Source organism: Serinus canaria, chromosome 1A, assembly GCF_022539315.1.
Source record: "Serinus canaria isolate serCan28SL12 chromosome 1A, serCan2020, whole genome shotgun sequence".
NCBI classification, from domain to species: Eukaryota; Metazoa; Chordata; class Aves; order Passeriformes; family Fringillidae; genus Serinus; species Serinus canaria.
Window position 1 is genome coordinate 20,647,110 of NC_066314.1, and position 25,770 is coordinate 20,672,879.

The window sequence follows — 25,770 nt, forward strand, 5'->3', positions numbered from 1 at the left end:
TCTTAATAATGCTCAAAACCCCAGGAAGTTTTGGCGTCTCCAGCTGGCACAAGAATCCTTTGCAAGAGACTCCATGTATCACATATCACCTTCTCTTACAAGCAAACCTGGAGATTCTCAGATACACTTTAGAGCTGCTGAACTACAGAATTGCTGCAAGCAGATGTGTCTCCAGGATCACATTAGTGGAGACTTTCTTCATTTCCTTGCCTACATTTATCCTCTCCCATTTCTTTTTCCTTATCTCCTAGATACAGAAGAAAATTGTCTCCTTCTCAAAATGAGTCTTTCTTCACCCAATAGTCCATTAGTGAGTTATTTAAAGCTGGCTTCTTCTGATCAGGGAGCCAGCCATGAATCTGCTCAGTGATTGAGCTACTGAAATATCAGTAATAGTCTGTGAAAGTGTTCTGTGCCATCATATAACTTATTCAAATCATAACCTATACAATTTGGTCTAAGAAAAGATTTATCCTCCTCTACAATTCTTGCTTCTTAAATGATCATAACATACCCATTAAATCCTTATAAATATATGCTCTATTTATTTTTACACCCACAGAAGTGGTACCCATGTAAGTGAGATTCAATCACACAGAACACTAATATAAGACAAACAGCAAAGAATAACTTATTTTAGTACTTCATATATACTTATTTCAAACTACTCTAATTCTGGTCTCTGCATTTCAGATTTCCCAGCAGTTAAAGTCAGAAGTCAAAAATCTGACTGTTCCTTACAGAAGAAAATTCCTTTAAGCATAGTACTTTGTAATGAGAAGCATACTATAATAATATGGTTTCTTATTGAGTGACTACACATTAACTATTTCCATAAAGATGCAATTAATCAAAATCAATTCCTGTAAATAATCTAGAAATTCTGAAACATTTATACTGTAATAATAATTTATGTGATTTTAATAAATCTGGATTTTTGACTTCTCTTAGCCTATCAGTTCTAGCAAGCAACACATAATTTCAGATGCACTGCAAAGGATCTCTGCCTGAATTTGGCTGGCATGCATACAAGTTCAAGTAAAAATCAAGTGCTATCATCAAAGCAAAGCAAAGTAGAAAGGGCTGCATTTAGTCTCTGAAATGTCTCATGCTGCACTTGGAAAACATTATCCCAAGGCAGCTGCTAATGAAAATAGCTTGTATTCCTATAGGACAATTATTCTGCTACTGTTTACCAAGACATCTGAGGAAAATAACATTGAAGAGATAGAATTTTCAATATTCTTTAAGGACCTGACTGACACTGCACTGTGTGTTTGGAAAAACATAATTTAAAAAACTAGCCCATTTTTTTGGGCTTTTGTTGTTGTTGTTGTTTTTAGGGGGTTTGGGGTTGTTTCTTTGTTCTTTTTTTTTTTTTTTTAACCCATGAACTCAAGGCTAGTTTCCAAAACCCTTATCTAGTTCTTGCCTCATTAAGAGAACAGTCTTCAGAAGCACCTGTGCCTAGGTATTGATTTAATGTATAAGGCTCCTATTCCTGAAAGTTTTGATTCAATGTCTTGTGCTACATACAATTCTGATGCACAGGGGGACCTCTTGGTCTTCCTCAAGTGAATGGAAAGTTTTTACTATTTTCAGTGAGATCAGAACTTCAGTTGCATTTGGGGATTTCCAAGGATTCCTAAACTAGTTAAGAGAATGTGTAATTTCCATGAGGACCCCACACCAAAACATGGGTTCAAGAAATAACACCACCCTCTTATTTATTTATGGACTTTGTTCTGTAGAGTAAGCCATTTTTTTAAAGGCACAAAGCAAACCAACAGAAAGATCAGAATTATGGTTTCGCTTTTTTTCCTCTGCTGAGGTACTACTTTTTATTATGATACATATAAATTGCAGCATATTTCAAGATTACTGCAAGTAGTATGAGAATACACACACTTACTGCAACATTAAAAATCACCTTCTAATGTAATTCATCTAACTTCTCATAAAGTTTCTTGAATTAAAACTAATAACTGAAGAAGAAGAAGGTAACTACAACAAAAAGCAAGGTTAAAATTAAAGAAAAACAGACTTCTGGCTAAATATTTGGCAGACCCAATTGTTTGTTGACTCATAAAACTAGGGTATTCTTTTATCAAACTAAAATTTTTGCTTATATACAGCTTTTTGCCAGTTTTTCTCTTTTGATTATATACAGGTCATAAAATAGGTTTAAGATTACTTGTAGAATGAATTTAATAGTAAATTTAGAAAAAGTAACTGAAAACAGAAGTATCAAAAGAAGAGACAAGCAAGACCAGAAGATCAAGTAACCATTTAAATTACTCTAGAGTGCACCTTGATGTTTCCAAATTATTTTAATTTAATTCACCTATAATGTATAAGCTTTCCATGATTTCACTTCACCATAATTTTAATTGCCAAAGAGGTCTTTTACAGACATGAGAAAAAGAAATCTAACAGAAAAGAGAAATGCATTGGTGGATTAAAGCACAATTTCCTCACCATATTCTTTCAAATTATCTATTTTTTTACTGGATGACACAAGGCTCTAAAAATGTTTAATGCCTGAATGTATCCTTTGCCACTTCATCAACTTTTTTTTGGTTGATGAATTTTTCTTATTGTTTTCTAAATAGTTTTATTGAAAACTATTGTTTTCAAAATGTAGATTTAAAAATAGAGGTCATAAAAGAAGACAGACAATATTTCACCAGAAATGCTCGCTTAACAGAACTTAATAGCATAAAGATAAGTTTGATTTCTCAAAATCTTTTGATGGAAACAAAGGATGTGGGCAAGTCACACTAATCTTCTCAGCCTATCTGCTATAGCTGGCTCTTCAAATAGGAGATCATTAGTTCTCCATGTAGCCAGCTGTGCTTAAATCCCAGCCCTGACTTAACTCTCACTGTGGGCTACTTTTATCATGCCTGTATAACAAGGTCTAAATAATATTTTTGTTCATAATCAAGCATGGTACGTGAATACCCAGTGGAAGTTACAGGATTAAAATTTATTGAGAACTGTGATGATCAAAGAAAAGAAGCCTGTTCCAGAAAAGGTTGTCAACGGTGAAAATGAGTACAAAGCATAGATGTCCCTCCAGAGGCTTCCTGAACATGGATTGATCCAAGTTCCATTTTTTGAATTGAATTTGAATTCTAAATGTAACCATAAAACACTCCAGAGACATAACTAAAAGAGTACCAAAATAGGAGGAAGGTTGTGAAGGAAATGATTTGAAGGTAGAGAAAGGAGAAAATTGTTTCCAGTGGGACTTTCTTAAAATCACTAAGTGATGAGAAACAAGAAAAAGAGAGCTGTCCCAGATATTCAGGACTAAAGAGATGGGAAAGGAAAGAGAGAGAGAATAGACTGGCAGCAGACGTATCTCTGAGGTACTGGAGACAGAAAGCTGAAGTCTCTAAAGGAAGAAGCGTCACTGTTGCAATGCTGAGCCCCTGCTGTAATTTTGAATTGGCAAGCACCGCAAATGGGATCTTGGCATGTGTCAGTGGGATCTTGGCATGTGTCAACTTGCAGCATCCAAACACCCGCAAGCCTCAGGGAGCCCGTGTCGCTGTCAATGATGAATACTGCTTTCCAAAGCCGTTTAAACAACAGACTCCAGCAAGCAGCAGGGTGTTCTTTTCCCCATTTTTTTTTTACTTTCTGCAGGTAGCAGCTTTTAAGTTCTCCTGAGCACAGCGTCCAGGTTTAGGGGCCAGCCCGCGCCGGTCCGGCCGCTGCCGTTCCCGGGGACTGGGGGCGGGCGCTTCCCCGAGGGGCCGCGGCTGGAGCGGAGAGGGGGGCGGCACGGCTCCTGCAGGAGGGGTGTGGGAATCCTTAAAGTCAAAGGGTTTTGGGAAAGCTGCAAAAGGCAGGCCTCAGAGACAGCAGAACTGTGATTAGAGCTAAGCAGTAGCCATGAGATAGGTCTGCAGAAAAATTATGTAAGTAGAAAAGCAAGGACAAATTGAACAATGGTCTGTGTATCAACGCTTGGCTAGAATAACTCCCTCAGCTGAAGAAAAGTACATCTAGCGAGATTTTAGGAAGCTTTAAGCTTAATAATGGAGCTCTGTGCATTGTGTTTTAAGGCCTACAAGCAGGTATTGTATTCAAAATAATCAAGCATTGTTTGAACCTAGAGTACGTGTGCTTATAGTGATTGGATAGAATTACTGTCAATATGCCTTTGGTTTGTGTGATTGGTCAAAGAACTTATAAAATAAGTTGTAACAGTAAGTTCTTGGTCTGCTGCCTGGGATGTGAGCTGATGGCATCTTCCCTTTGTCATAAGCATGTAATGAGCCTGGTGCTGGAAAACAGAACAGCTCAAGGCACGTTCCTAGCAGTCCCGTCCCGTTTGAGATTTGTACTTAGCGCACGGCCGGACGTAAGAGGGGCTGCAGCCGCCCGGGGACCTTGGGGACGGCCCGGGGACCCCGGAGACTCGGGGACAGCCCGGGGACATCCCGGGGACAGCCCGGGGACAGCGGGGACACGGGGCCGGCCCGGGGACTCCGGAGACTCGGGGACGGCCCGGGGACAGCCCGGGGACAGCGGGGACACGGGGCCGGCCCGGCCCCGACCAGCCCGCGCTCTGCCGCCAGCGCCCTTTCCTCATCCGTGCCATCCTCCTGGACAGGAATGGGACTACCGTTCAAAAACAGTATTAAAAATTAAAGAAAAACAGGCTCCAGGCTAGATTTCTGTCAGACCAAGTTGTTTTGTTGACACATAAAATTGGGGTATTCTTTTATCAAAATTCAATGCTTTTTTTTCCTCTTTTGATTATATACAGGACAGGGCATAACAACTTCCAATTCTTCTAGGTTTAAGATTACTTTATAGAAAGAATCTAATAGTAAATTTTATAAAAAATTAACTGGAAAAAGAAACAGCAAAAAAAAAAAAAAAAAGGAGAGAAGTCAAGAGATGATCAAGTAACCATTTAAATTAATCAGCAGTGCAAAATGATGTTCCCAAATGATTTTAATTTAATTCATCTATCATGTAGAAGCTTTCCACAATTTCACTTCACCGTGGTGGTAACTGCTAACAGATCTTTTACGGCCATGAAAACACAGAACCTGAAGAGAAAACAAAAGAGCATCAGTGAGTTTAAGCCCGTCCTTGTCCCCATTCCCTGTTCCCATTCCCGGTCCCTGTCCCTGCGCGTGCGCGCGCCACTCGGGCATGCGCGATGCGCGGCCGGCGCGCGGGGAGGGCGGAAGTGGCGCAGGCGGCGGCGAGGCGGGACGGGGGCAGGGACTGGGACTGGGACTGGGAAAGGGAAAGGAACTGGCAAAGGGGTAGGGACAGGGACAAGCGGGTTTGGCGGCATACGGGGACCGACGGGTCTTTGGGCCCGGTTTGCGTCCGTCGTGCCCTGCACACAGGCTCTGCTCCGGGAGCGCAGTCCCCGCACAGTGCTCCACAGCTTTGAAAGTTTCTTTCCGGGCGCACTGTTGATAATTGTGTTGATGGGCTGGGTTCTAAAGGTCTCGGCTTCTTGTGGATTGATTTTCTGAAGCGATTGGTTCATATCGTGTGTAGTGTGGAGTCTGCAGAGTAGCGCTCTCCTCCTGAGGCCGCTGCTTTGCAGGGGATTGATTGCTGCTTTCTAGAGCTGAAGTGCTGTTGAGATAATAATGGCTGTGTAAGAATCCCTTTTCCTCAGGTAATGTTTCATTGTAGTCTCTTGCACAATGTCAGATAGGTAAATTTTAATCTGGAATAAAAGATCTTTTGTTTGCTTAAGAAACCGCGTTGTAATCTAAGGAAACTAAGTATCGCCTTGTTCTTAAGAGTAAGAACAGCCAAGGACATATTTCCCTTAAAAGATAAGTGCTCTTCAGCAAGAGCAAACTGAAGCCTTGCAGCTAAAGGAATGTGTCATGCTAATGACTTGATTTCTCCTTCTGTTTAACTAGTTAATCTGACATAATGTTTTCACCTCTTGATAATTCTTGAGGAACTAATATATTATAAAATCAGACTTTTGAAAAAATTCTAGACAGACTACACACTTTGTTCACTGATGTTCTTATAAGTTTCATTAAGACTGCTGTATGACAAAAGCTTTGTCTTGTAATGGCACATTGGACTTGTGGTAGTTCTGTACTGCCTATTCTGTTCAAGTAGCAAATGTTCATTTTTATGACAAAGTGTTGCATACAATATAGTGGGAACGTATGGCTGGTCTGCACCGGTGTGTGCTTTTATAGTGAAGCATGACTTACTTCATAAACATTTTAACTTTGGGCAATTAGCCTAAATATTGCACTGACTAGTATTTGTGTTTACAGGGGCTTCAGGTATGTACCACTGACTGACCACATCGATAAGATGCTGATGCTCTTGGCTATTCCTTCATTCTTCGTGAGGCTTTGGTGAGGTTTCCTTCAGCAGCCCACATAGTCACGTGTTTTATGCTCTTCTGTTTCCCAGAATGACATTGTTCTCTTCATGTAATTTTTGTGTATGACTGAAGTATTTCTTGATAGTAGAGAAAGGACTAATCTTTCTAGTTAGTAGGCAGAATGTCAAGGATAGGGCAGAGCAGCACAAAAGAGTTAAGACCATAGCTGTTCTTAGTGTTATATTTCACTTGAGTGATGCTTATTGCATTCTCTCTCGGGGATAAATTGTGGGTTACATCCTATATACAGTATATAGTCTAAACAGTCTACATCTTTTCATATAATTCTTTGTTAAAGTTGTGAAGCTCTTTGTTTGCTCACTCTCCAAATTTTTGTCACTTTAATTGCTGGAAGGCGAAAGGTATTTGTAGTTCACAGTCTTCTTTCTGCTCTGTGTATGTGTTGAGTCTCACTCCTCTCCAAGGAGTGTCCCATGCTTCTGTCTGATATTTTTGCAGTCTCCTTGGTTTTGTTTGGTTTTTTTTTTTTCAATATCCATCCTTATTTGCAGGCTTCTTAGGCTCAAGTTGAAATTATTCCTGTCAGGCTTTTGAAAGCAGCAAAGGTATTTGACAGATTTTCTTACTTGCACCGAGTTGCTCTCAGAAGAGTTGGGAACACCAAGGACAGCACTAACAATATCTTCATGTGGATTTTGAAAGCCAACGCTCTAGAAGTTTGTTTTGGAAAATTTACTTTCATAACTCTTAGAACTGGATACTCATATCTTTGGTTTTTAATTGCTGGGAACGAGAATCTGAAAGCTTCAGAGATTAGCAGTTAGAAAACATGACCTTAGTTTTATACATGTAGGAGTTTAAGATCTATAAAAACATCCCACTTGTTTTCTACTGGAATTTTATTTACAATGCTGTGTGTTGATAAGACATTTTCATGAGAAAATACAAAACACCAAACAGAAAGATCTATTTTTAATTGCTCAAGCAGTGTAACAGAGAGAAACAGGATAAAAAAATAATTAATCTGTTATGTTGTATATCTCCCTGGCTCATTATACAGTTGCTGGGTAAGATCAATATTGCTGATTAACTTTGAAGTTGACTCTTTTTTGGTGGAATAGATCATTTTCTCAGTCTGCTAGAATAAAGTGGGAAGTAGATACTTTGAACTAAAAAGCTGTGTAAATCTTCCAGTTGCTCTTTTCACTAGAGACTTGAAATCCTAGTAAGCTAATGACAATGCTGTCGTGGTGTTTGAAAGCATACAGATAAAGGCATCGTTTTTAGTCTCATTCAGTAACATCTTACAGAAGTTCTAACTTCTAATACCTCACTAGTCAAAGCATGAAGAGCATCTGCACCTTTGTAACAGGCTTTTACTTCTGCTTCAGCTCAAGCAAAAATTGAAGCCTGTCTGGTGCTGTACCTTCCAGCTTTGTTCTGTCATAGGTTGGCCCTGGCTGGAAGCCAGGTGCCTGCCAAAGCCGCTCTTATCATTCCTCTCAAGAGGACTGGGAAGAGAAAATATGACTAAAAGCTTGCAGGTTGAGGCAGGGAGATCACTCACCATTTACATGGACAAAAGAGACTCCAACAAAGTAATTTAACTTACTGGTCATCAAACCAAGGTTTATGACAAATAAGATACCAAGGATTGTGACAAGTAAGAACAAGTCTAAAGATCTTTGCCCCACCTCTCCCATTTTCTGGGCTTAGCTCCACTCCAATTTCTCTACTAGCTTCTCCCCCTGAGCAGTGCAGGGGACAGAGAATGGGGATTGTGGACAGTTCATAATGCTTCATTTCTTTCTCCTTCCTCCTCATGTAAATTGGAAACTAAGAAAAAACAAAAGCTAATTGCCCTATGTGTGCCATTGCAGCTGAGACATCCTCAAACCAAAGTATTTCATTGCAATGTCATGAGTGACTGTGACCTCTTGCTTTTATCTGTTAGAGAAGAATAACAGCACTGGGGAGTTTGCTGCAAATGGGGAAGGAGAAAGAAGGGTCACAACAAGAGAAATAGTCTCGAGTTATTAGTGAGGTCTAATATCTTTGGATACTGGAGGAACAATAAGGTGGATTTTTGATTTTTCTGAAGAATAAGATACTTTTTGAAAGAATGTGTATAATTTTGCTCTCTGCAACTGTATGTGTTAACTTATGTTTCTAACTTATGATTCACTGGTCTTTCCATTTGGCAATGGTTTCCCAATTCCATTTGACTATAACTGAACATTTTGTAGGAATTCAGTCTGCATAGCACTGCAAAAGCTTTTTTGAACTGTAATTGAAATGTAGTTCAAGCTTTTACTGAGTAGATTACCAAGTTTTTATGTCCATTCAAAACTATAGGAAATACTTTCTTTCCTGTTCTTTACTATCATATAAAAATTGCTAAAACTGTTTGAAATTAGGGCTGTGGCTATAATACTTCCATCTGGATTTTCAGAAGACAGAAATTGTTTTTTGCTTAGTTTATTGAAACTTACTGCAAACAGAAGCTTGATAATGTTGCAGATTTTTTTAAGATACCTTGAAATAAAAATTATACTGCAAAGACAAAGATACCCCCAGAAGAAATGAGATGACAATATAATGAGAAAATACAGCAATAGCTACTTATGGCTAGATCACTTTTTTCCATTTTTCCTATGTGTAACTTCATTGCAATAGACTCTTCTTCTCTCCTGTTCTCAGCATTATAACACTGTCACCAGTAATTTATTTCATTGACTTTTGTTACAGTGAGGGCAGACCATAGATGACACAGTCATACATTTCTTACCTTGTTCCAAGTGCCCTCCATGCTTAGCATCTGTAGATACCATTCTTATTTTCTTTATTATTTTTTCTTTACTTGATTCATTGATTTTTTTTAATCTGTACACAAGCATCTGTTGTTCATTTTAAGTTAAAATGAAAAATGTTTTAATTTCTTGCAGTCAAATTTTCTTACAGGAAAAAAACTGAATATGGGTTGTTTGTCCATGACCTTGTGCTGGGGAAGGAGTCATTCGAAGTCTTTGTATGGTTTTTATCTGTATTTCTCTACATAAAATATTATATCTGTACATAAAATAATAACACTGTTTACATTACCCTTTGCATTTATATGTATTTCTATTAATTTATATTTAAAATAATATTTTACTGCCATTTATGGTGTTTGGGAGTGTGTGAAAAATCAAGTAATTTGGATGGTTGTCTATTGCCAAGGAAATGTTACTTTCTTGCTGTGTATGGTACTAAGAGATGAGGCTAATCCCTCTGAAAATTCTTAGTTTTACATCATTAAACTGTCTTGTTATGAAATAGGTAAATATTCTCTTTCTGAGTAAGATGCAACTTCTAGTAACTCTTAATTTGAACAAAGTGAGAAGCTTCAGAACTCTTTTCATTATTTTTGTTTAGATAAAGCAGCTATGCCTGTTCAATTGCTGAAGATCATTGAAGGACAATCTGAGACTCCACTACCAAGCCATTTGCAGAAGGAGGATTTAAAACATTTGCAAGAAGGGTGTGATCATACCAACAAATACATTCAGGTAAACTGACCAGTAAAAAAATTTTGCCTTGCTTTGAAATAGCCCCTGTTCCATTACCAAGGTGCTTTTGTATTCCACCTCACTTGGTGACTTTCTGCAGCTGTGTGTCTTTGTGTTCATCTGTTGCATATCTTTAAGCAGTGAAAAATTGTGATCTTCTTGAACTTCATTGCATGTTGCTATTACCTTCATTGTTCACAGTCCTGTCCCTTTCTCTTATGTTATCAGACTAAAGTTTTGTAGGAGTTTCTCTTTTCAGAGTTTATAAGCTGTGGACCAATTTAAAAACACATTAATATGCAGAATGTTTTGCTGCAAATGGAGGGATTGGGGGAGGTTAAGTGGTATTTTGTTTAAAAGAAATAGTAATAAGCACCCCAATCCTGTTAAAGATCAGATTTCAGAGTGACTAAAAAGCTTCTAAAGTAGTTCTCCTTTTGTATGAAATTATGCAATATCCAGTTTTATGAAAAGTGTTGTTTGTAGCAACTACCAGCATCAAGACACATTTAGTCTTTTTTATCATTACCAAGTGTGCACTTATATTTGACAGTAATCCCAAATGTATTTCAGATTGGAAGTACAATCCTGCTATACTAATGAAATGCAGAAATAACCTTTTTCATGCCTAAAACAACATTCTCTGTAAAATGCAGCATTAATTCTGGAATGTGGTCTTTTTCTGTCCTGTTTAACTTTTTTTTGTCGTGGCTCTGAGAATCATTTTAGGCATCCCTGATGCCTATGTGTCAGGAAATCAGCATTAACCAAGGTTTTCTTTCAATCTATTAATTAAGGGGAGAAAAATTAAGGAAATTTGGTTCTGAAGAAAACTTAAGTTGTCTTGAATCCTTCAAGAAATGGCACAAACATTGCAAACATTTTAAAAATATGAGCTGAACTGATCTAATGTTTTTCTGTATCCGAACGAAACATTTTTGCTACCACAGCTGTATATTCTCAGTTCAAAATCCAGTTCTCATACTACCCTGTGATTGAGTCCATTTATGAGAAGGAAACGGGCAGAAGACCATCCATATTGCTGGAGAAAGGATAATTTTCTGCTGCTGTCACTCTGCACTGGATCATTGTGGTGTCAAATTGATGCCGGGAGTGGTGCACTTCAGTACAGTGGAGGAGCAGAACTGCCCTGTTTGGAAGCAGGCAGCAGTTGAGTGCTGTAGGAGGTGATTTGATTGAGAATGATTCAGCCTCCCTCAGGTCCTGTAAAGGAACAAATGGAAATGTCAATAGCCACTGCTGCTAGCAAACAGGGTTTATTCCTCAGGGGGTAGTTTCCTGCCCCTGTTCACCTGCACAGTACCTAGACTTTCCTGCTTTGAAGAACTGTGTCTGCAAGCAGCCGTGACATGGAAGAACAGGAATACTTGTTCAGAAGAAAGTGGTAAAGGAAACACAAATGCATTATAAATTAAAAAATGTTTCTGCCAAAATATATGTTTCCATTTGGAAAGCAGAGCAATTACTACCAGATTATGATTTAAAGCATATATGCAGTGCTGTAGCTGATTCTGAAAGGGAAGGTGTGTAGAATGTCTTTCTCAGACTTCTGCCTTATGTTAAGAGAACTTCATACTGCTGCTGACATGGATTAGTAGGTGACTAAAACAGCTTGGCATAAACAGCACAACTGGAGAGCTGATAAAGCTGGTGCTAATGCACCATTAAATGTGAAGGAAAATCCAGTTCTGCAGGCTGAGCTTGAAGTGAACCTTAGAATGCACTGATTTTAGGTTATCTTAGTAGTGGCACACTGTCACTCTAGACCTGCCAAAATAGGGATCTTGCTTTGACAAGGAGGGAAGGGCAGAAGAGGATTGCTATGAAATGTGTTCTGGGAAAAGCCACAAAAGACATTTGGGATGCTTCTGTCTGACTTGTGTGCCTCAGTCTTTTCATTCTTCTGCGTTTTTATCTTCCTGGCTCCTCTTTGAAATCTGCAAGATTCAAATTTGTGGAAAAATGGCACAAGTGATGTTTGTACCTCCTCAGTCACCATGTCTGTTAACTAAATATGATGCCTTATCCTATTAGTTCATAATTCTCTGCATTTTGCTGTGGCAAATCTGACCCAAACCTTAAAATCAGCTGCCAAATTAGCTATAGAACGAAACTGAGGGAGCGAGGCCTTATAAGGAGGGAGGCCATGCAGCAGAAGAATTTTCCATGGTAGGTTTGAGAGTGTGTCTAGTGGCTTATGGAATGTTGAGGGTTTTGGAAAACCCTTTCTGGAAAAAGTTTGCTTCTGAACACAATAGGCAGTACAGAATTTGTGAAAGAAGAGCCAATTTGAGTGAGTTTTACTAAAGTGTGTTCTTTTGAAGTTAGGAGCTGAGGAGTTTCAGGCATGTGTAGAAGGCAGTGGGGCAGTATGAGGAAATGGGTGGTAGCTGGGGAGCAGAACTATACTAACACCTACTATAGTGTAGGTGTTTGGGATACAAAGGAAAGTGGAGGGGCCAGAACATTATAGCAAAGAATGTGATCCCAGAATTTGAAAACTCTTTGGAAGATACTGGGATATAAAAGGAAAAATAAAAAATAAAGATGGTTAAAAAGCAGCCACTATCACATTAATAAATTTTACTTTTAAATAGTGTGCTGGTACACGTTGAAATTTCTTACTAAGAAGAAAAAATATATATAAGTGTTCCTGAGGTGACTGTTTCATTGCAAAGACTTTATTACAAGAGAAATTCTGTAGTCTTTTATTTACCTGTGGATGCAATTGAAGGCAATCTCAGCAAGAACAATTATATATATGTGTGTGTGTGTGTGTGTATAGGTGTGTGTGTATATATAGTGACATTAAAACAAAGATGTAATTTTGAAAACAAGTGAGAAACCTTTCTGTTTTTAACAGGTAAGTTCCTGCTTTTCACAGAGAAGACTAATTAGTTTTGTTAAGTAGATTAAATTATCAAGTTATTTTGGAAATCAGCATTTTTAAATAATGTTGAGGTTTTGTGGAGTGATATTATTTCTTTATAAAACAGACAGTAAAATCTTGTTGAATTTGATTTGGATTACTCCTCAGGTAGCACATTGTAGGACAAATTTTACTCTGGAAGGCCTCTGGAGTAATAATTCCCTGCTGCATATTTTGTCTTGATTTGGTTTAAGAAGCATTTGCTAGCATTTAAGTCAAGCTTCCCACTGAATATGTGTACTGTAAAATCGCTGTGATTTACCTCACTGTCCTCTTAATGTTGCGTTTATAGACATATTACCACACTCTTTTTTTACAAAAAAACCTTTTAGTCTATTTTTGTGCTGTTTGTGTAGTTTTTAAGCATTTTGCAGAGTGTGCTTTCAATAATTTTATTTTTCTTTACTGAACTTTATTTTTCTTTATTTTCCTTTTTTTTTGTTGTTTTATTGTTGAGAAGATTACAGTGCTTCATCTGCTGTTCTGTGAAAGACACTTGACTGACATTTTTGGTATTGTTGATGATACCCTCTTTCTAACAAGATGTGTAGATTCCAAAGAGATGTTAATATCACTGAAGTTGCTGATTTTTGCTTCATTGTAACTCCAGCATTACAATAAAAAAGAGTATTTTGAATTATATGTTAAATCATAGGATCTTTTAGAGTATTTGTATTATTGCCAAACAATTATAACACAACAGTTTCAAAACTTTGTGATACTTTTCTCACAGCTGCATTTTTTTCACAGAAGGTTTTTTATCTTCATATGTGTCTATTATATCTTGACTGAGATTTTGTTCTGATATTTATTTTGTAATCCTTTGCCAATATTTTTGGAGAAATTACTGTATCTTTTAAGATTTTGATCACTACCTCTTCAGATGCCTTTCAGATTTTGTGCTAAAACTCTAGTCTTTTTTGCTATTTTTGTAACTAATAAAAGTTACATGTGTAGTTCCATAGCTACTGTTTTATTGTTTTTCATCTTGTCTGTGGCATCTAAATAGTATTGACATGTAATACTTCCTTTTTTACTACTCAAGAATGTTGCTTTTGATCACTGACTATAGCAGTTGGTTTTTGGTTTTTTGTTAAGAATGCAGATGGCAATTTGTGCTTGTTCCATAAATTCTGCCTTTTTTATCTTAGAGGTGTTTCAGCTGATATCAGTATTTCAGTAACTTAAAGGCATGCAGTCTTAGTTCACAACATTTTATTTTCTTTTTTGCTTTGTAGGGAATAGTTACTCTTTCCTACCCATTAACAAAACTCAAAGATGGAACAGACTTTTTCAAGATTGTTGTTCAAGGTACTACATTTAAGTATACATTTTAAATTTATGGTACTAGATCAGTAGTTCCTACTCTTGTATAATGTTTAGCAGAATGTTAGATTTAAAATACACTCTAAAACTGTTCATTTTCTTTAAAAAAAAGGTTTAAGATAAACTTATGCCAGGTAAGTTAATGGAAACAATACAGTCTTTATATTTCAGTAGACTTCTTGTTGCATAACTTTTTAAAAGACTGTCCTGGGAATGTATTAGCAATATCTATAGCTTTAATAGTGCATTTTCAAGCTGCTTATCATAAGAAGGACCAAAAAAATTGCACACATAATAGTTACCACATTATATTTATATTTATATTTTTATATATATATTTATTTATATATATACACATATATACATATATATATGTGTGTGTGTCTATATATATGTATATGTATATATATATATATAGCATATACTATGCTATATATATATGCTATATATGCTATGTAAGAGCACCTTTAATATAGGTCAGTATTTTGAATAGCAGTAAAATATTCGTGTTTCATTCTGTTTTAATGTAAGCATTTAAGAAAAGGAAATTTCACCTTACTACTCAAGTATTTGAATACCAGTAGATAGATTAGCACTTTGAAAGGCCTAAGTTGTTCATCATGATATGAAATGATATGAAAAAGTAATATGTTCCTTTTAAGTCTTAAGTTTATCATCCCCTCCAGTCAGGAAGGTGGAGGAGGTAATTTGTCAGGGGTTTGTTGGATTCAAGGAACTTTCCGTTTCCTTCCATTTCATTCTCAGCTTATTCCTTGCAGTGGCTAGAGAATCACTTGTGCTCCCTCTGAGCCCCCTGACTCCTGAGCAGCCAGCCTGGGATGTGCAGCTCCTGCCTGGTGCCCCTGCCTGTGTCTGGTGTTAGCAGAGGTGAATGGAATTGTTGGGGCCTGTGTCAGTCTCCCTGCTGGCTCCAGGTTTCTCAAAGGGATGCTTAACCTCCCTGAGTCTTGCTGATTTCAGTGACTGTTCAGGAGAGGAGAGTTCATGCACATTCTCTATAGAAACATAAGTTTGCACATTTAAATCACTGAAACAGTAAAAAGTAAAAAACTCTTAAAATAACATTATTTCTTCCTGGAAGGCTATTAATTGATATTCTATGACCTAGATTATCTTCAATTTATAGATTCTACAGTAGGATCTATGTTAATGTAACTGTTAATCTAACACTATACATTGAATTATCCAAGTGGAAATCTTTTTCATTTCTGTTTAATTGTACACTGGTGTACAACAGACACATTTTAATCCTGTTATGAAGAATATACTGAGCAATATACCTGTAGTTAGCACATTTCCTGTTTGTACATTAATTGAAAAATGTTAGTTTTTCATTAATGTACAACGGAATGTGCTACTACAGGTATGTTAGTTAGTTAGTTGTTAGATCACTTGTTTTATAATCGTTTCCACTGCTGTTTTGTTTTGGAGAAGGTGTAGTGATTGGAATCACTTTGCTTTTTTTCCTCCAGATTCGGATGACTTGTGTCCCCAGATCAACAGCATCAATGTTTTCATATATGGAAAAATGGCAGAGGATTGTGCAAAAATTATACGCCATGGGGTAAACAAACCACCAAAACATATATACATATAAATTCTTGGCTTAGGAATTGCTTTTTTTTTTTTCACAGATGTATGTTGACTTCTTTTCTTGTCTTTGTCTGCCTATCCCTAAAATTGGAAATAGTCTGTTCAATCCCTTCAAATCGATAGTATTTGCATATGTAAATTCTTTCTCACACTAACATTGAAATAAAGCAATTCTTTTTATCAATGCTGTTTACCTAGCAAGCAAAGGATCATGAATATGGATAATAGAGAAGTCACCCATTTATATTCATACTTTGAATGTTTTGCCATTTGATAAGATATATTTTATAATTAAATTCACATGAAAGACAGTTACACTAAAAGTTAAAAAAAAAATTTAAAACTGCATGCAGGATTTTTTTATTGACTTGAAGATGGTGTCTTGCTTTGTCAGAGATAATAATTTGGTTTGATTAGCTCCAGGTAAAAGACTTAGACAAGTCAGTTTGTGAGTTTGTGAGACAATGTCTTACCACTAAAGAAGGAAAACAAGATAAAAACAATTATCTCAGTCTTTTTTTAAGACTGCCTATCCGTTTACTGACATTTCATTATTAGCCAAATATGAAATTAAAATTAGAATATGAAGCATTACGAGCTCATGTTAGTGCTTTTTCATTTGTGGTATGAATTCACACTAAATCATAGAATAGTTTGCGCTGGAAGGCACCTTCAAAGATCAGCCAGTTACAGCCCTCCTGTCATAGGGAGGGATATATGGGCAGGGACATATTTCACATCATTAGATTGCTCCAAAGCCCTATCCAAGCTTACTTTGAACATTTCCAATGATGGGGCATCCACAACTTCTCTGGGCAAATTACAGTCTTTATACAGATTCCTCAATTCCATGTAATTTTCAATTTTGATGGGGCAGCCAGAGTGGAAAGTTCCTGAACTTATTTGCTAAATATGCAAGCTGCAGAATCTTTTTAAATTCAATGAACAAATCAGTTTTGTCCTGATAAAAATACAAATGTTGAACAGGGTACTGAGCAGCAATTAGAAGATAAAAAGATCATTACTAAAGAGTTGGGTAGGAAACTACAACCCACAGGCAACAGGCATTAGCCAAAGTGTGCTAGGACCTCAGTTTGTTCTTCCCCAGTGAACTGAACCATCAAGATGGTTCCCTCATGTCTCAAATGAGATTTTAATTTTGGAAGAATATGAATATGAGGAAGAAATGATTTCTGAAGCTAGAGGAGTTTGAAAAAAAGCCCCAATTTTTAGCCATTAAAGAATTACTTCAGTAAAGTCCAGAAAGTAGTGTTTATTTGCTACATATCATTTCAGATTTTAGTATTTTTTAATTTCCATATCATATCTTTCTAAAGTTCAGTACTGGAAGAACTTTAGCTAAATTAGCCAGGGGGAGGAGCTGGCGATTTCTAAAAGATGTGAGTGACCGTGTTGTCTTCTGAGAGTCTTCTCAATCTGTAACAGAATAACCATCAGGAAAAATATCATATTTCCTGTATATCACACTTTCTGAATGAGGGAAATGGAATTTTTTTTTCCCTTTAAAAACATTCTTTGAATCACATAATTTATTTATGCAATATACTTCTGTTGACATCAAAATCCACCAATTTAAGTAAATAGCTTTGATTCCCAAGGCTTCTTAGCTAAAGATGAAATGGAAAGCAATCTGTTTTGAAAACTAATATAACATTAAATTTCAAAGCAGCGTGCAAATATTAGGAATTTTTTTTTGCATGTTTAGAAACTGCAAGTCACAACCTGTCAAAGTTGACTGTGAATTTGTAAAAAATCTGAGACTATATCTGTTCTTTCTGCCTGTAGAACTAGATTTTGAGGTTAGTGCTGTCTTTTTCTCATGGAAATTGCACAGTCCTTTCACAGTTTGAGAGGATGTTTGTTTTTGGCTTTTTTTTAATATGGTGCTACATATGGATATAAATTACATAAAAGTAATCACTAGTGACCTAATACTACTCCAAAAAATTTTCACTTATTATCAGTTAGTTAAAAGGCTGAGTCTATGTAATTCTGAATTTCATTCTGACACAGGAGAGCAAGACAGGAGAAGTTACCTGTACAGATCTCCAGTCCTGTCTCAGCAGCCATATCCCAGAATCTTGTGCAGTGTGCATTCTAATGAAATGCTGAAATAGAAATAATGTATAAGTAAGACATAGCTTTTTAGATAAAGGGCAGTTTTACTGTTGAAGGAACAATCTGGGTAGCATCACCTAACAGTGAAAGGAAAGACACATAGTAACACCTGATTTTGGCAAAATTCCTGGAGATTCCTGAAGTTTATATTTGTGTGTTTCTGTATCTGGAAAGAATGAAACAACTTTGATGTATGTTAGTAGGACAGCATTTAGAGGTGCAGAGAATAGTGAGTGTTGTAATTGTTTTGAGATGTTTTGACTTTGAGTATGGCTTCCTTCTAGGTTTATGTATTACTTTTTAGTCAAAGTGTACAGTGTGTCACTACCTGAAAATCATCATGCCCTAAGTAGCTTCATTATGAATTAAACTGTCTGATTAAATTTATGTTTTCTGCAGAAATTTTTTCCCCAATGTTTTAATAACTACATATATCACTGTCACTTAATCTAGAAGCTTTTCTTTTTCTTGCACAAAACATTAAGTTTTTGGATCTTAAATCATTTAGCATAGCATTGTCAGATTGCTGAAATAGCAAAAAAAGCACTGACATAGTGCAATATTTGCTAAAACTGTCAACTTCAATCAGAAAACTCTTTTATTTGTTGTAATCAAATAAATACATGAAGAAAAGTTATTCAGTAAAAGTTTATGGAAGTGCTTTTGGTAGAAGCTTGAATAGAAATGGGGTTCCAAGTCTAACATATTTATTGGAATGGAGCACACTGGCACAGCCCTGCTAAGCAGTTCTGATAGCAAGGGAGCTGACTATAAAGGAGCTTTACATTGTATCAGATAGCTTTTTTAATCACCTCTGATTACCTAAAGATATTTAATGTATTCTCTAGCTTCTCCTCCTTTTTAATTTTTACTTTTTTTTTTCTTTTTGATTTGGTGAAGTTGCTGCTAAAAACATGAGCTGCTGCTGGGACTCGAATCATGTACCCTTTAAATCCTCTTTTTCTTCTTCATTTTGTGGTGTCTGAGCAACTTTGTACCAAAGTGAAAATAGAGTTACAATTGTTTTCTGTGCCAGAATTTCAGGAGTGATGCCAGAGATGTTTTTAAGGTCGCTTTTGCTACCAGAAACTTACCTGTTGGTTGACCTACCTATTTAACCCTTAAGGAAGCTGGTGGTCCAGCCAAAACAGAGTTTATAAGAGAGTTTCTTAAAAGTAGAGCTGTAATTCAATAGGAAAGAAGCTCTAAGAAAAAATGTTTTATTGCTGCTGGTCTTACGTGTGATTTCTTTTGTACCGTAGTTAAGCTCACCAGAAAGCAGTCAGTCATTATTGCATTCAAAGAATGATTCTTTTGCTTTATTCAGTGTGAATCTTCCTCTCTAGGCTTTGTCAAAAATAGCACTCTGTTACAGTAGCATCATGAGTGTGAAAATTTTAGCAGAATTAAAAAGAAAAGCTTCCTGGTATTTGTTGTAAATATAAATTCCATGGGGAGAAGAGCTAAATTGGGAAGCTTAAAGACAGTTTTTACAATTTGTTCAGGATTTTTGTTTCTTCAATGTCGTGAGACTTTAGGGTGAAATTTCACATTATATAGTCTTAAAATAGAGCATGTGTTAGAATCGCCATCATTTTCTGTTATTGCTCTGTCCCCATAGGAAACCTTCATAGTTGCAGGATTCAAGGTGATAAAATTGCCTACAGAGAGAGAGGATGCTAGACATGATTGTCACCTGGAAGTGTCTGAAGAAGCTGGATCAACCATTTATGTATGTCGTTGCCCAACATTTTTTTCCTTTTTTTTTTAATTTTAATTTACAAAATGCGAACATTTTGCTTTATAATAAGGAAAAAACAGTAAAATCTATGTGAAACTGAAATGGTACAGATTATTTACCATGGTCAGCAGGAAACAAGACATGTTTCCTCTGTGTGTGTGTGCACATGTAATTTTATAATAGCCCTAACCAAGTTATTTTCCAGGTAAATTTCCACTTGTCAAGTGGAAGAATATGACTATGGTTGACTTAAGTTCCCAGAGCTGTTTAAACTACTGTTGTGTATAACACATTTCAATAATGCAGACAAGGTAGAGGGTGCAAGAGCAATTTCAGGTCTAAAATTTTTAGTTTTCTCTGTTCTATGAGTTTGTACTGTCTTAAATGATTAGTTGTTGGTTTTCAAATACGTGGATTACTATAATCTAAATTTTATACAGAGAATTGTACCCTGTTGTCCCAAGTAAAATATTTGTTCTTTTGTACTATTGTCACATCTGTTCTGCTTAGTTTTATCTGTATAATTATTGTCTAATTAAATCCTAAATTTAAGAAATTTTTTTTTTTCAATTGCAGAAAAGCACTTTTGTTTTGGAATTGACCTCTATAGGTAATTAGAACTTGCCACACAGCTCAGTGAAAACCAGAATTATTTAAAATGATAGTGCAGACTGTTTCATGGCATTCATTATAAATGATAGTGCAGACTGTTTCATGGCATTCATTATAAATGATAGTGCAGACTGTTTCATGGCATTCATTATATGTTGGTAATGATGATATACAGGTAGAAAGAATATTTTTCATTGAATATCATGGATAGCAAAACCACCCTGAGTCTGAATAGGTGTGTGTAAGCTAAAAGTGTCTATATTTTGGAAACTGCTCCAGGCCTTCAACTGAGTATTGGCAAGACCTCATGACAGAGTCCAATCCAAAAGACACTGTGCAGCTCCCTGAATGTCTGGGTTGTGCTGAATTGTTTATTTCATCACTGACCACAGAATGGAGCTTGTGGCACTTTGTTTGGTGACACACATATTGGATATTTGACATTAATATAAATGAGCAGACTTTGTGTGGGCTTCACTTCCCCAGTCATAACTTTTCACTTGGCTGTTTAAAAGTAAAATCACCTTCAGGAGTGCATCTGAGGTGGAGATCAAAAGCAGAGCCCTGGCAGGAGTGGGCAATGCTGAGGCAGGACACAGCTGTGACACAGGGCTCTGTGTCCAGCAGCCAGGCTGGGCTGTGGCACTGGGATGGCAGCTGATCCCTGTGTTCCTCACAGAGAGTGGGGAGTGTTGGCTTTTCATCAAATTTTCATGATTAGTTCTTTAAAGGACCTTACATTGGAGGTAAGTCTGGCTTATAAACAAGGCTCAAAAAGCTTAGGAACTATCTTTAAATAAAATTTATCCCATTTTTGTAGACTTTTTCCGCCAAAGGAAAGTAACAGATCACTGAGAATAGAGCAGATCTGTCTGCTCTAAGCATTGACATGTACATACATCTTTAATTACAAAACCTTAAACCCATTTAAGGTCTATGTGTTAAGCAACTATAGTTTTAAGTTTGTGGCCTCCAGCTTCCAAATGCTACTCTATTAATGTGACCTAACATATTCAGCTGGGTGATTTTAGAAAATGCGTGTATTTTTTTGAAGAACCTTTTGAATGAGTGTGAGGGCAGTAAGTAACTGCTTTCTCTTCTTCTGTAGCTAAAGTTTTACTGGATACAAATATGGTTCAGATACAGCAGAAATGTCTCTAGGGCTAGTTTGTATTCCTACATAGTGTTGTATTTGCTTTAAAGTTATTGAATGTTGCTATATTTTCAGTACCTTCAATTTTGTAATCAGAAAGTTTGTTATTTTTTCTCCACAGATTTACACTAAACCAGGAGCAACTGCTGCTTTAGAAACTGTATCTGTGGTGAGTTTGTATTTGGGATATTTTTAAATCACATGAGATTAACTGCATGTTAATAAGAAGGTGTGGAATTCATTTTTGTTCCTGTTTAATTTATTTCCATTTGCTTATCCCAGAAGTCATTTAGCTTTTGCTTTTGCAAATAATATACCTGGAACACAAAATAAAATATGAATGAAGTAGTACATTTTCTATACTTGTAGTATAGTTCCCATCTCGATCTCCAAATGAATTTCATGTTGGTTTAGGAAATTTGAATTAGAAAGGTAACTGTTGGTCTAAATAAGATTGTATGCTTGTGTTGTAAAAAGAAAAAAGGAAATATTAAACTTCCTTTGATTTAAAATGAGCCTTTCAATACTGGTCTTAACATTTGTTTTGATTTCTGTTTGGAACAAGCCCTTATGTGTCTGACTTAAAATTCTACAAGAAATAGTATTTTAAAAGCAGAGGAACTTGTTCATGAAATTTTAGTGTGCTTTATCATTATGTTAAAGATTCAGTACCAATGGTGATAGAGTTTGTTTTCAATTTTTATTTAAAGTTCCATTTTTTCAATATAGTACTTGAAAACCTAAGTTATCAATCAGTTTGAGAGAACTCATATTCTTTAAAAGAGTCTAATCAGCAACCTTAAGATGAGAGGAGAATAGTCCTTAAACTGTAGAAAGTAGCCCTTAATTTCTTTAATCCTCCAGCAGCTGTGGTATTTTAATCAGGAGATGTGCACAGTGGCTGTGAGAGGTAACCTTGCTCCCACCCCCAGCCCAAGACAAGGATTCTGTGCAGTGACACTGCCAAGCAGAAATACAAAGCTATTTATATATGTGCTTTAAAACTCCTCTGGATGGACATACAAAGATGAATTAGTAAAAAATTCTCTTTCATTGTTCTTTATTGTAATGACTTTTACCCACCTGGTTCATGTGCTGAAACTTACTTCAGTTAACTGGTTGGCTTATTGTAAGAAAGGTGCAATCACAGAAAGAAATTAAAAAGTCTTGTGTGCTTTCTGAGTCTCAAGTGAATAAGATACAAAGAAATAGTTAATCTTTATTTCTTTTTACAAGATGAAATAAATATGTCTGAGGACAAATGATGTTAAAATTCTGTATGAATGTTTGAATAATTTTTTCTTCTGTTCCCTCATTGTATTGTGTCTTTTCAGTCTGTTGCTCCAAAATATGTGTATACTCCCCTGAATCACCTTAAAGATGGAACCGTAGTGAACTTGTATGGCGTTGTGAAATTCTTCAAGCCTCCTTATATTAGCAAAGGAACTGGTATGTACTATATTCAAGAGATTTGAAATGTCCTTCAGCCAGAACTGTTCTTACTATGTTTGTTCAAAATGAACCAGAAAAACAAATTCACATGATCCTTTGACCATAGCTTAGACCAGCTAATACCAAGGAAACAGAAAAACCAATAGATAAGAGATATCAGTCAGTTCAGTCAGACTGGTGGTGATAGCAAATGAAGAAAGTTCTTAAAGGAGATTTATCATTTGTCCAGCTACTTTAACAAGACTTCAGGGAATTGAGGACTTGACACATCTTAATTAGACAAGTACTGATTGCTGGAAATCATTAGGGCAGCCATTCTTTCCAGATACATAAAAACATGAAGTTAATTCACCGACTTTCAAACTGGCGTGTCTCTGAAGGAGCTTTGAGAGATTTTTTTTCAGCTGAGTTATTTGTCAAGTTATTCACTTTAATTTCTTTAGTAGAAGTTTAATAGGGAAAATGATTATTTGTTTAGCAACTAGTCGTTGCCAAAATGTCATTAATAACTTCTTGATATGTCTTCCCTGTATATTTTCAGTTGACATTATTAAAATAACAACAATATCACTGGAGAACAGGGACACAATCTGATATTTCTCATTTATGAAGATAGTTGTAATTCACTTGCTACTTTATAATGAAAATCTCTAATACAGTTCTAATTAGTCTGGGTTTTTGGGTAAAAATATTCACTAATCAGTCAAATATTTCAATGTTGGTTTTTTATTTTTTGCACAATCCAGAGCGATGTTGGCTTGAGAGGGTACAAAATGGTCAGTGATTGTTCTGCATTGTCAGGGTATGAAGTGGCTCTTGTCAGAACATTCTGTAGTTGCTTTAGACCTGACCCAATCCTGCACCAATACATTCTCTGTCTGACACTGTAATAATAGAGTCATGTAGCTTCAAGCTGATGCCCCCTGGAAGCCTGGAAAGTGGGGCCACTGTACTTTATCCACATGGGTCTTTATTCACTGTCCACATGGGTCTTTATTCACTCTATAGATATGCCCTGAGGTAGAAGATGCTGCTCCTTCTTACACATATTAAGGCTTTGCACTGTGTATTAAGGTTTTGCATATTTACATATTTACATATTAAGGTTTTGCACTGTGTTCCCACTGAAGGTGGGTACCACTGGACTGGTACCTAATTTAGTCTTTTTGGCTTATATAATCTGTAATTAAAAGTTCATAATTTTCATTGCCATTATTGCATTAGGTGAGTGTTAAAACACTGATGACTTAAATGAGTTTTCACTATGTTCATAAATCATTTATTACAGAGAAAGTTGTTTTAGTTAAGCACGCTTTTGCTTGGGGCATATAGTTTGAAACCTCTGTATGTAAGACCCTCATGAGTTCTGTAAACTGTCCAAGAAAATGTTTTGGGTCTTTCTTCATACAAGAAACAGATGGGATTTTGTCTGATTTCCTTCCTCAATAGTTTAAGATATTTTAAATTTTTAACAAAGATGATATTCTCCTCTCTCCCCTCTCTTAATCCTAAGGATATCTCAAGTACTTAACCTGGATGACGCCTACTGCTTCCCCAACCCTTCTTTTTCCGAGTAGATACTGCTCAGTGTTTTTTATAAAGCAGGGAAGAATGAAGAAGAATCCTTGCTGCTGGGTAACAATGTAATAGAATTAATGTTTTATTTTTCTGGGGGAACCTTCATCTAGCATTTTGTCATAGATACATGCAGTGTATTTGTATGTCACATGTTCAGTTAAATCTCATTTTATCCTACCTAGACATTCATTTAGATTGTAGCTATTTTATTTTTACAAAATATTTCTTAGAATCAAAATTAATAAAGGATAGAAATTTTGGAAAAGACACTTCTTCGAGGTCAACCATTCTACATGCCCAAAATGCAGATTAAGAATCAAATCAGATTTTTAAAGAATTTTTGAAGCCCAGAGTTTTGTTTTTGTTCTCAATTTTTATTTGATCTTGAGCCAAGTTCATCAAACAGCCCAGAGTTTGGTTCAAATTATGTAGCTGAAAAATGAACTCTAATTTAAACTGTTACCATTTGGCCAACTTGAATTACAACAGTCAATTTTTAGCAAGTAATAGCAAACCAGCCTTACAGTGCAAAGCAAACCCAACCCAGAATGTTGTGGTGTCCTTTTTTGAGGAAGCAGACTCAGTTATATCTGCAGTAGTTTTTCCTTCAAAGTATTGTGTTCTATTTTAAGGTTTTTTTCTGAATCAAAATGTTGAGGATTTATATAAGTTTTGCAGAACAGAATAAAAATTGTTGCAGAGGTAAAGACAGCAATTTCATTTCTGGACCCCTAGGGATTAGAATAATATTTTCCCTTCTGTTCACATGGCTTATATGCATTTCTTTTTAAAATAATCACTCTTTCTTATCTTAAAATATAGCTGATAAATAAAGGAAAAAATATTTAAAGGAATTAATAATAATAATAATAAATAGTTAAATTACTTTGATCTAAAGATTACAAATGATGGCATTGAAACAGCTGTTTAGCCAGATGCTTCTGGTAGTTACCAAATTGTATCTCTAAAGTGTATTATCATGTTAGATAATAACAAGCTCTAGTAAAACAGTTTGATTCTTCAGAGGTTTTGGTTTGGGCTTCTGCAGCATATGTTTGCACATACATATATAGACACACAGAGGAGTGTGTGTACATTTGTATTATTTTTTCCTGTCTTGTTGAAATCTAAATGGTAAATCAGCTGGGTCAGCTGTTTGGTGTTAGTGCAGACACTTGTGTTTTGAATGGCCTCAGTAATTCTTGAAAACAGTATTAAATGTTTCATTTAGTTTTGAAGAGAGAATAATTTGCTACAATAATCTGTCTTTTTTGTGTGCATTGAAATAAAAGA

At 36.1% G+C, this 25,770-nt stretch overlaps 1 protein-coding gene across 4 annotated transcripts in view; it reads left to right on the top strand.

Annotated features, from left to right (window-relative positions):
- The first annotated feature begins 5,248 nt into the window (after positions 1-5,248).
- Positions 5,249-25,770, top strand: part of POT1 (protection of telomeres 1) — a 60,114-nt gene continuing 39,592 nt past the window's right edge. The window contains exons 1-8 of one of the 4 annotated variants that reach the window (XM_050970063.1): positions 5,249-5,294; positions 6,291-6,374; positions 9,779-9,912; positions 14,101-14,173; positions 15,682-15,773; positions 19,563-19,673; positions 21,569-21,616; positions 22,782-22,896. In XM_050970063.1, coding sequence (XP_050826020.1) covers positions 9,790-9,912; positions 14,101-14,173; positions 15,682-15,773; positions 19,563-19,673; positions 21,569-21,616; positions 22,782-22,896 — 562 coding nt within the window. In that variant the 5' untranslated portion in view covers positions 5,249-5,294; positions 6,291-6,374; positions 9,779-9,789. Of the gene's footprint in view, positions 5,663-6,290; positions 6,375-9,778; positions 9,913-14,100; positions 14,174-14,967; positions 15,077-15,681; positions 15,774-19,562; positions 19,674-21,568; positions 21,617-22,781; positions 22,897-25,770 lie in introns of those variants that run through there. The other 3 variants (XM_050970062.1, XM_009086794.4, XM_050970064.1) reach the window with 3 other exon arrangements.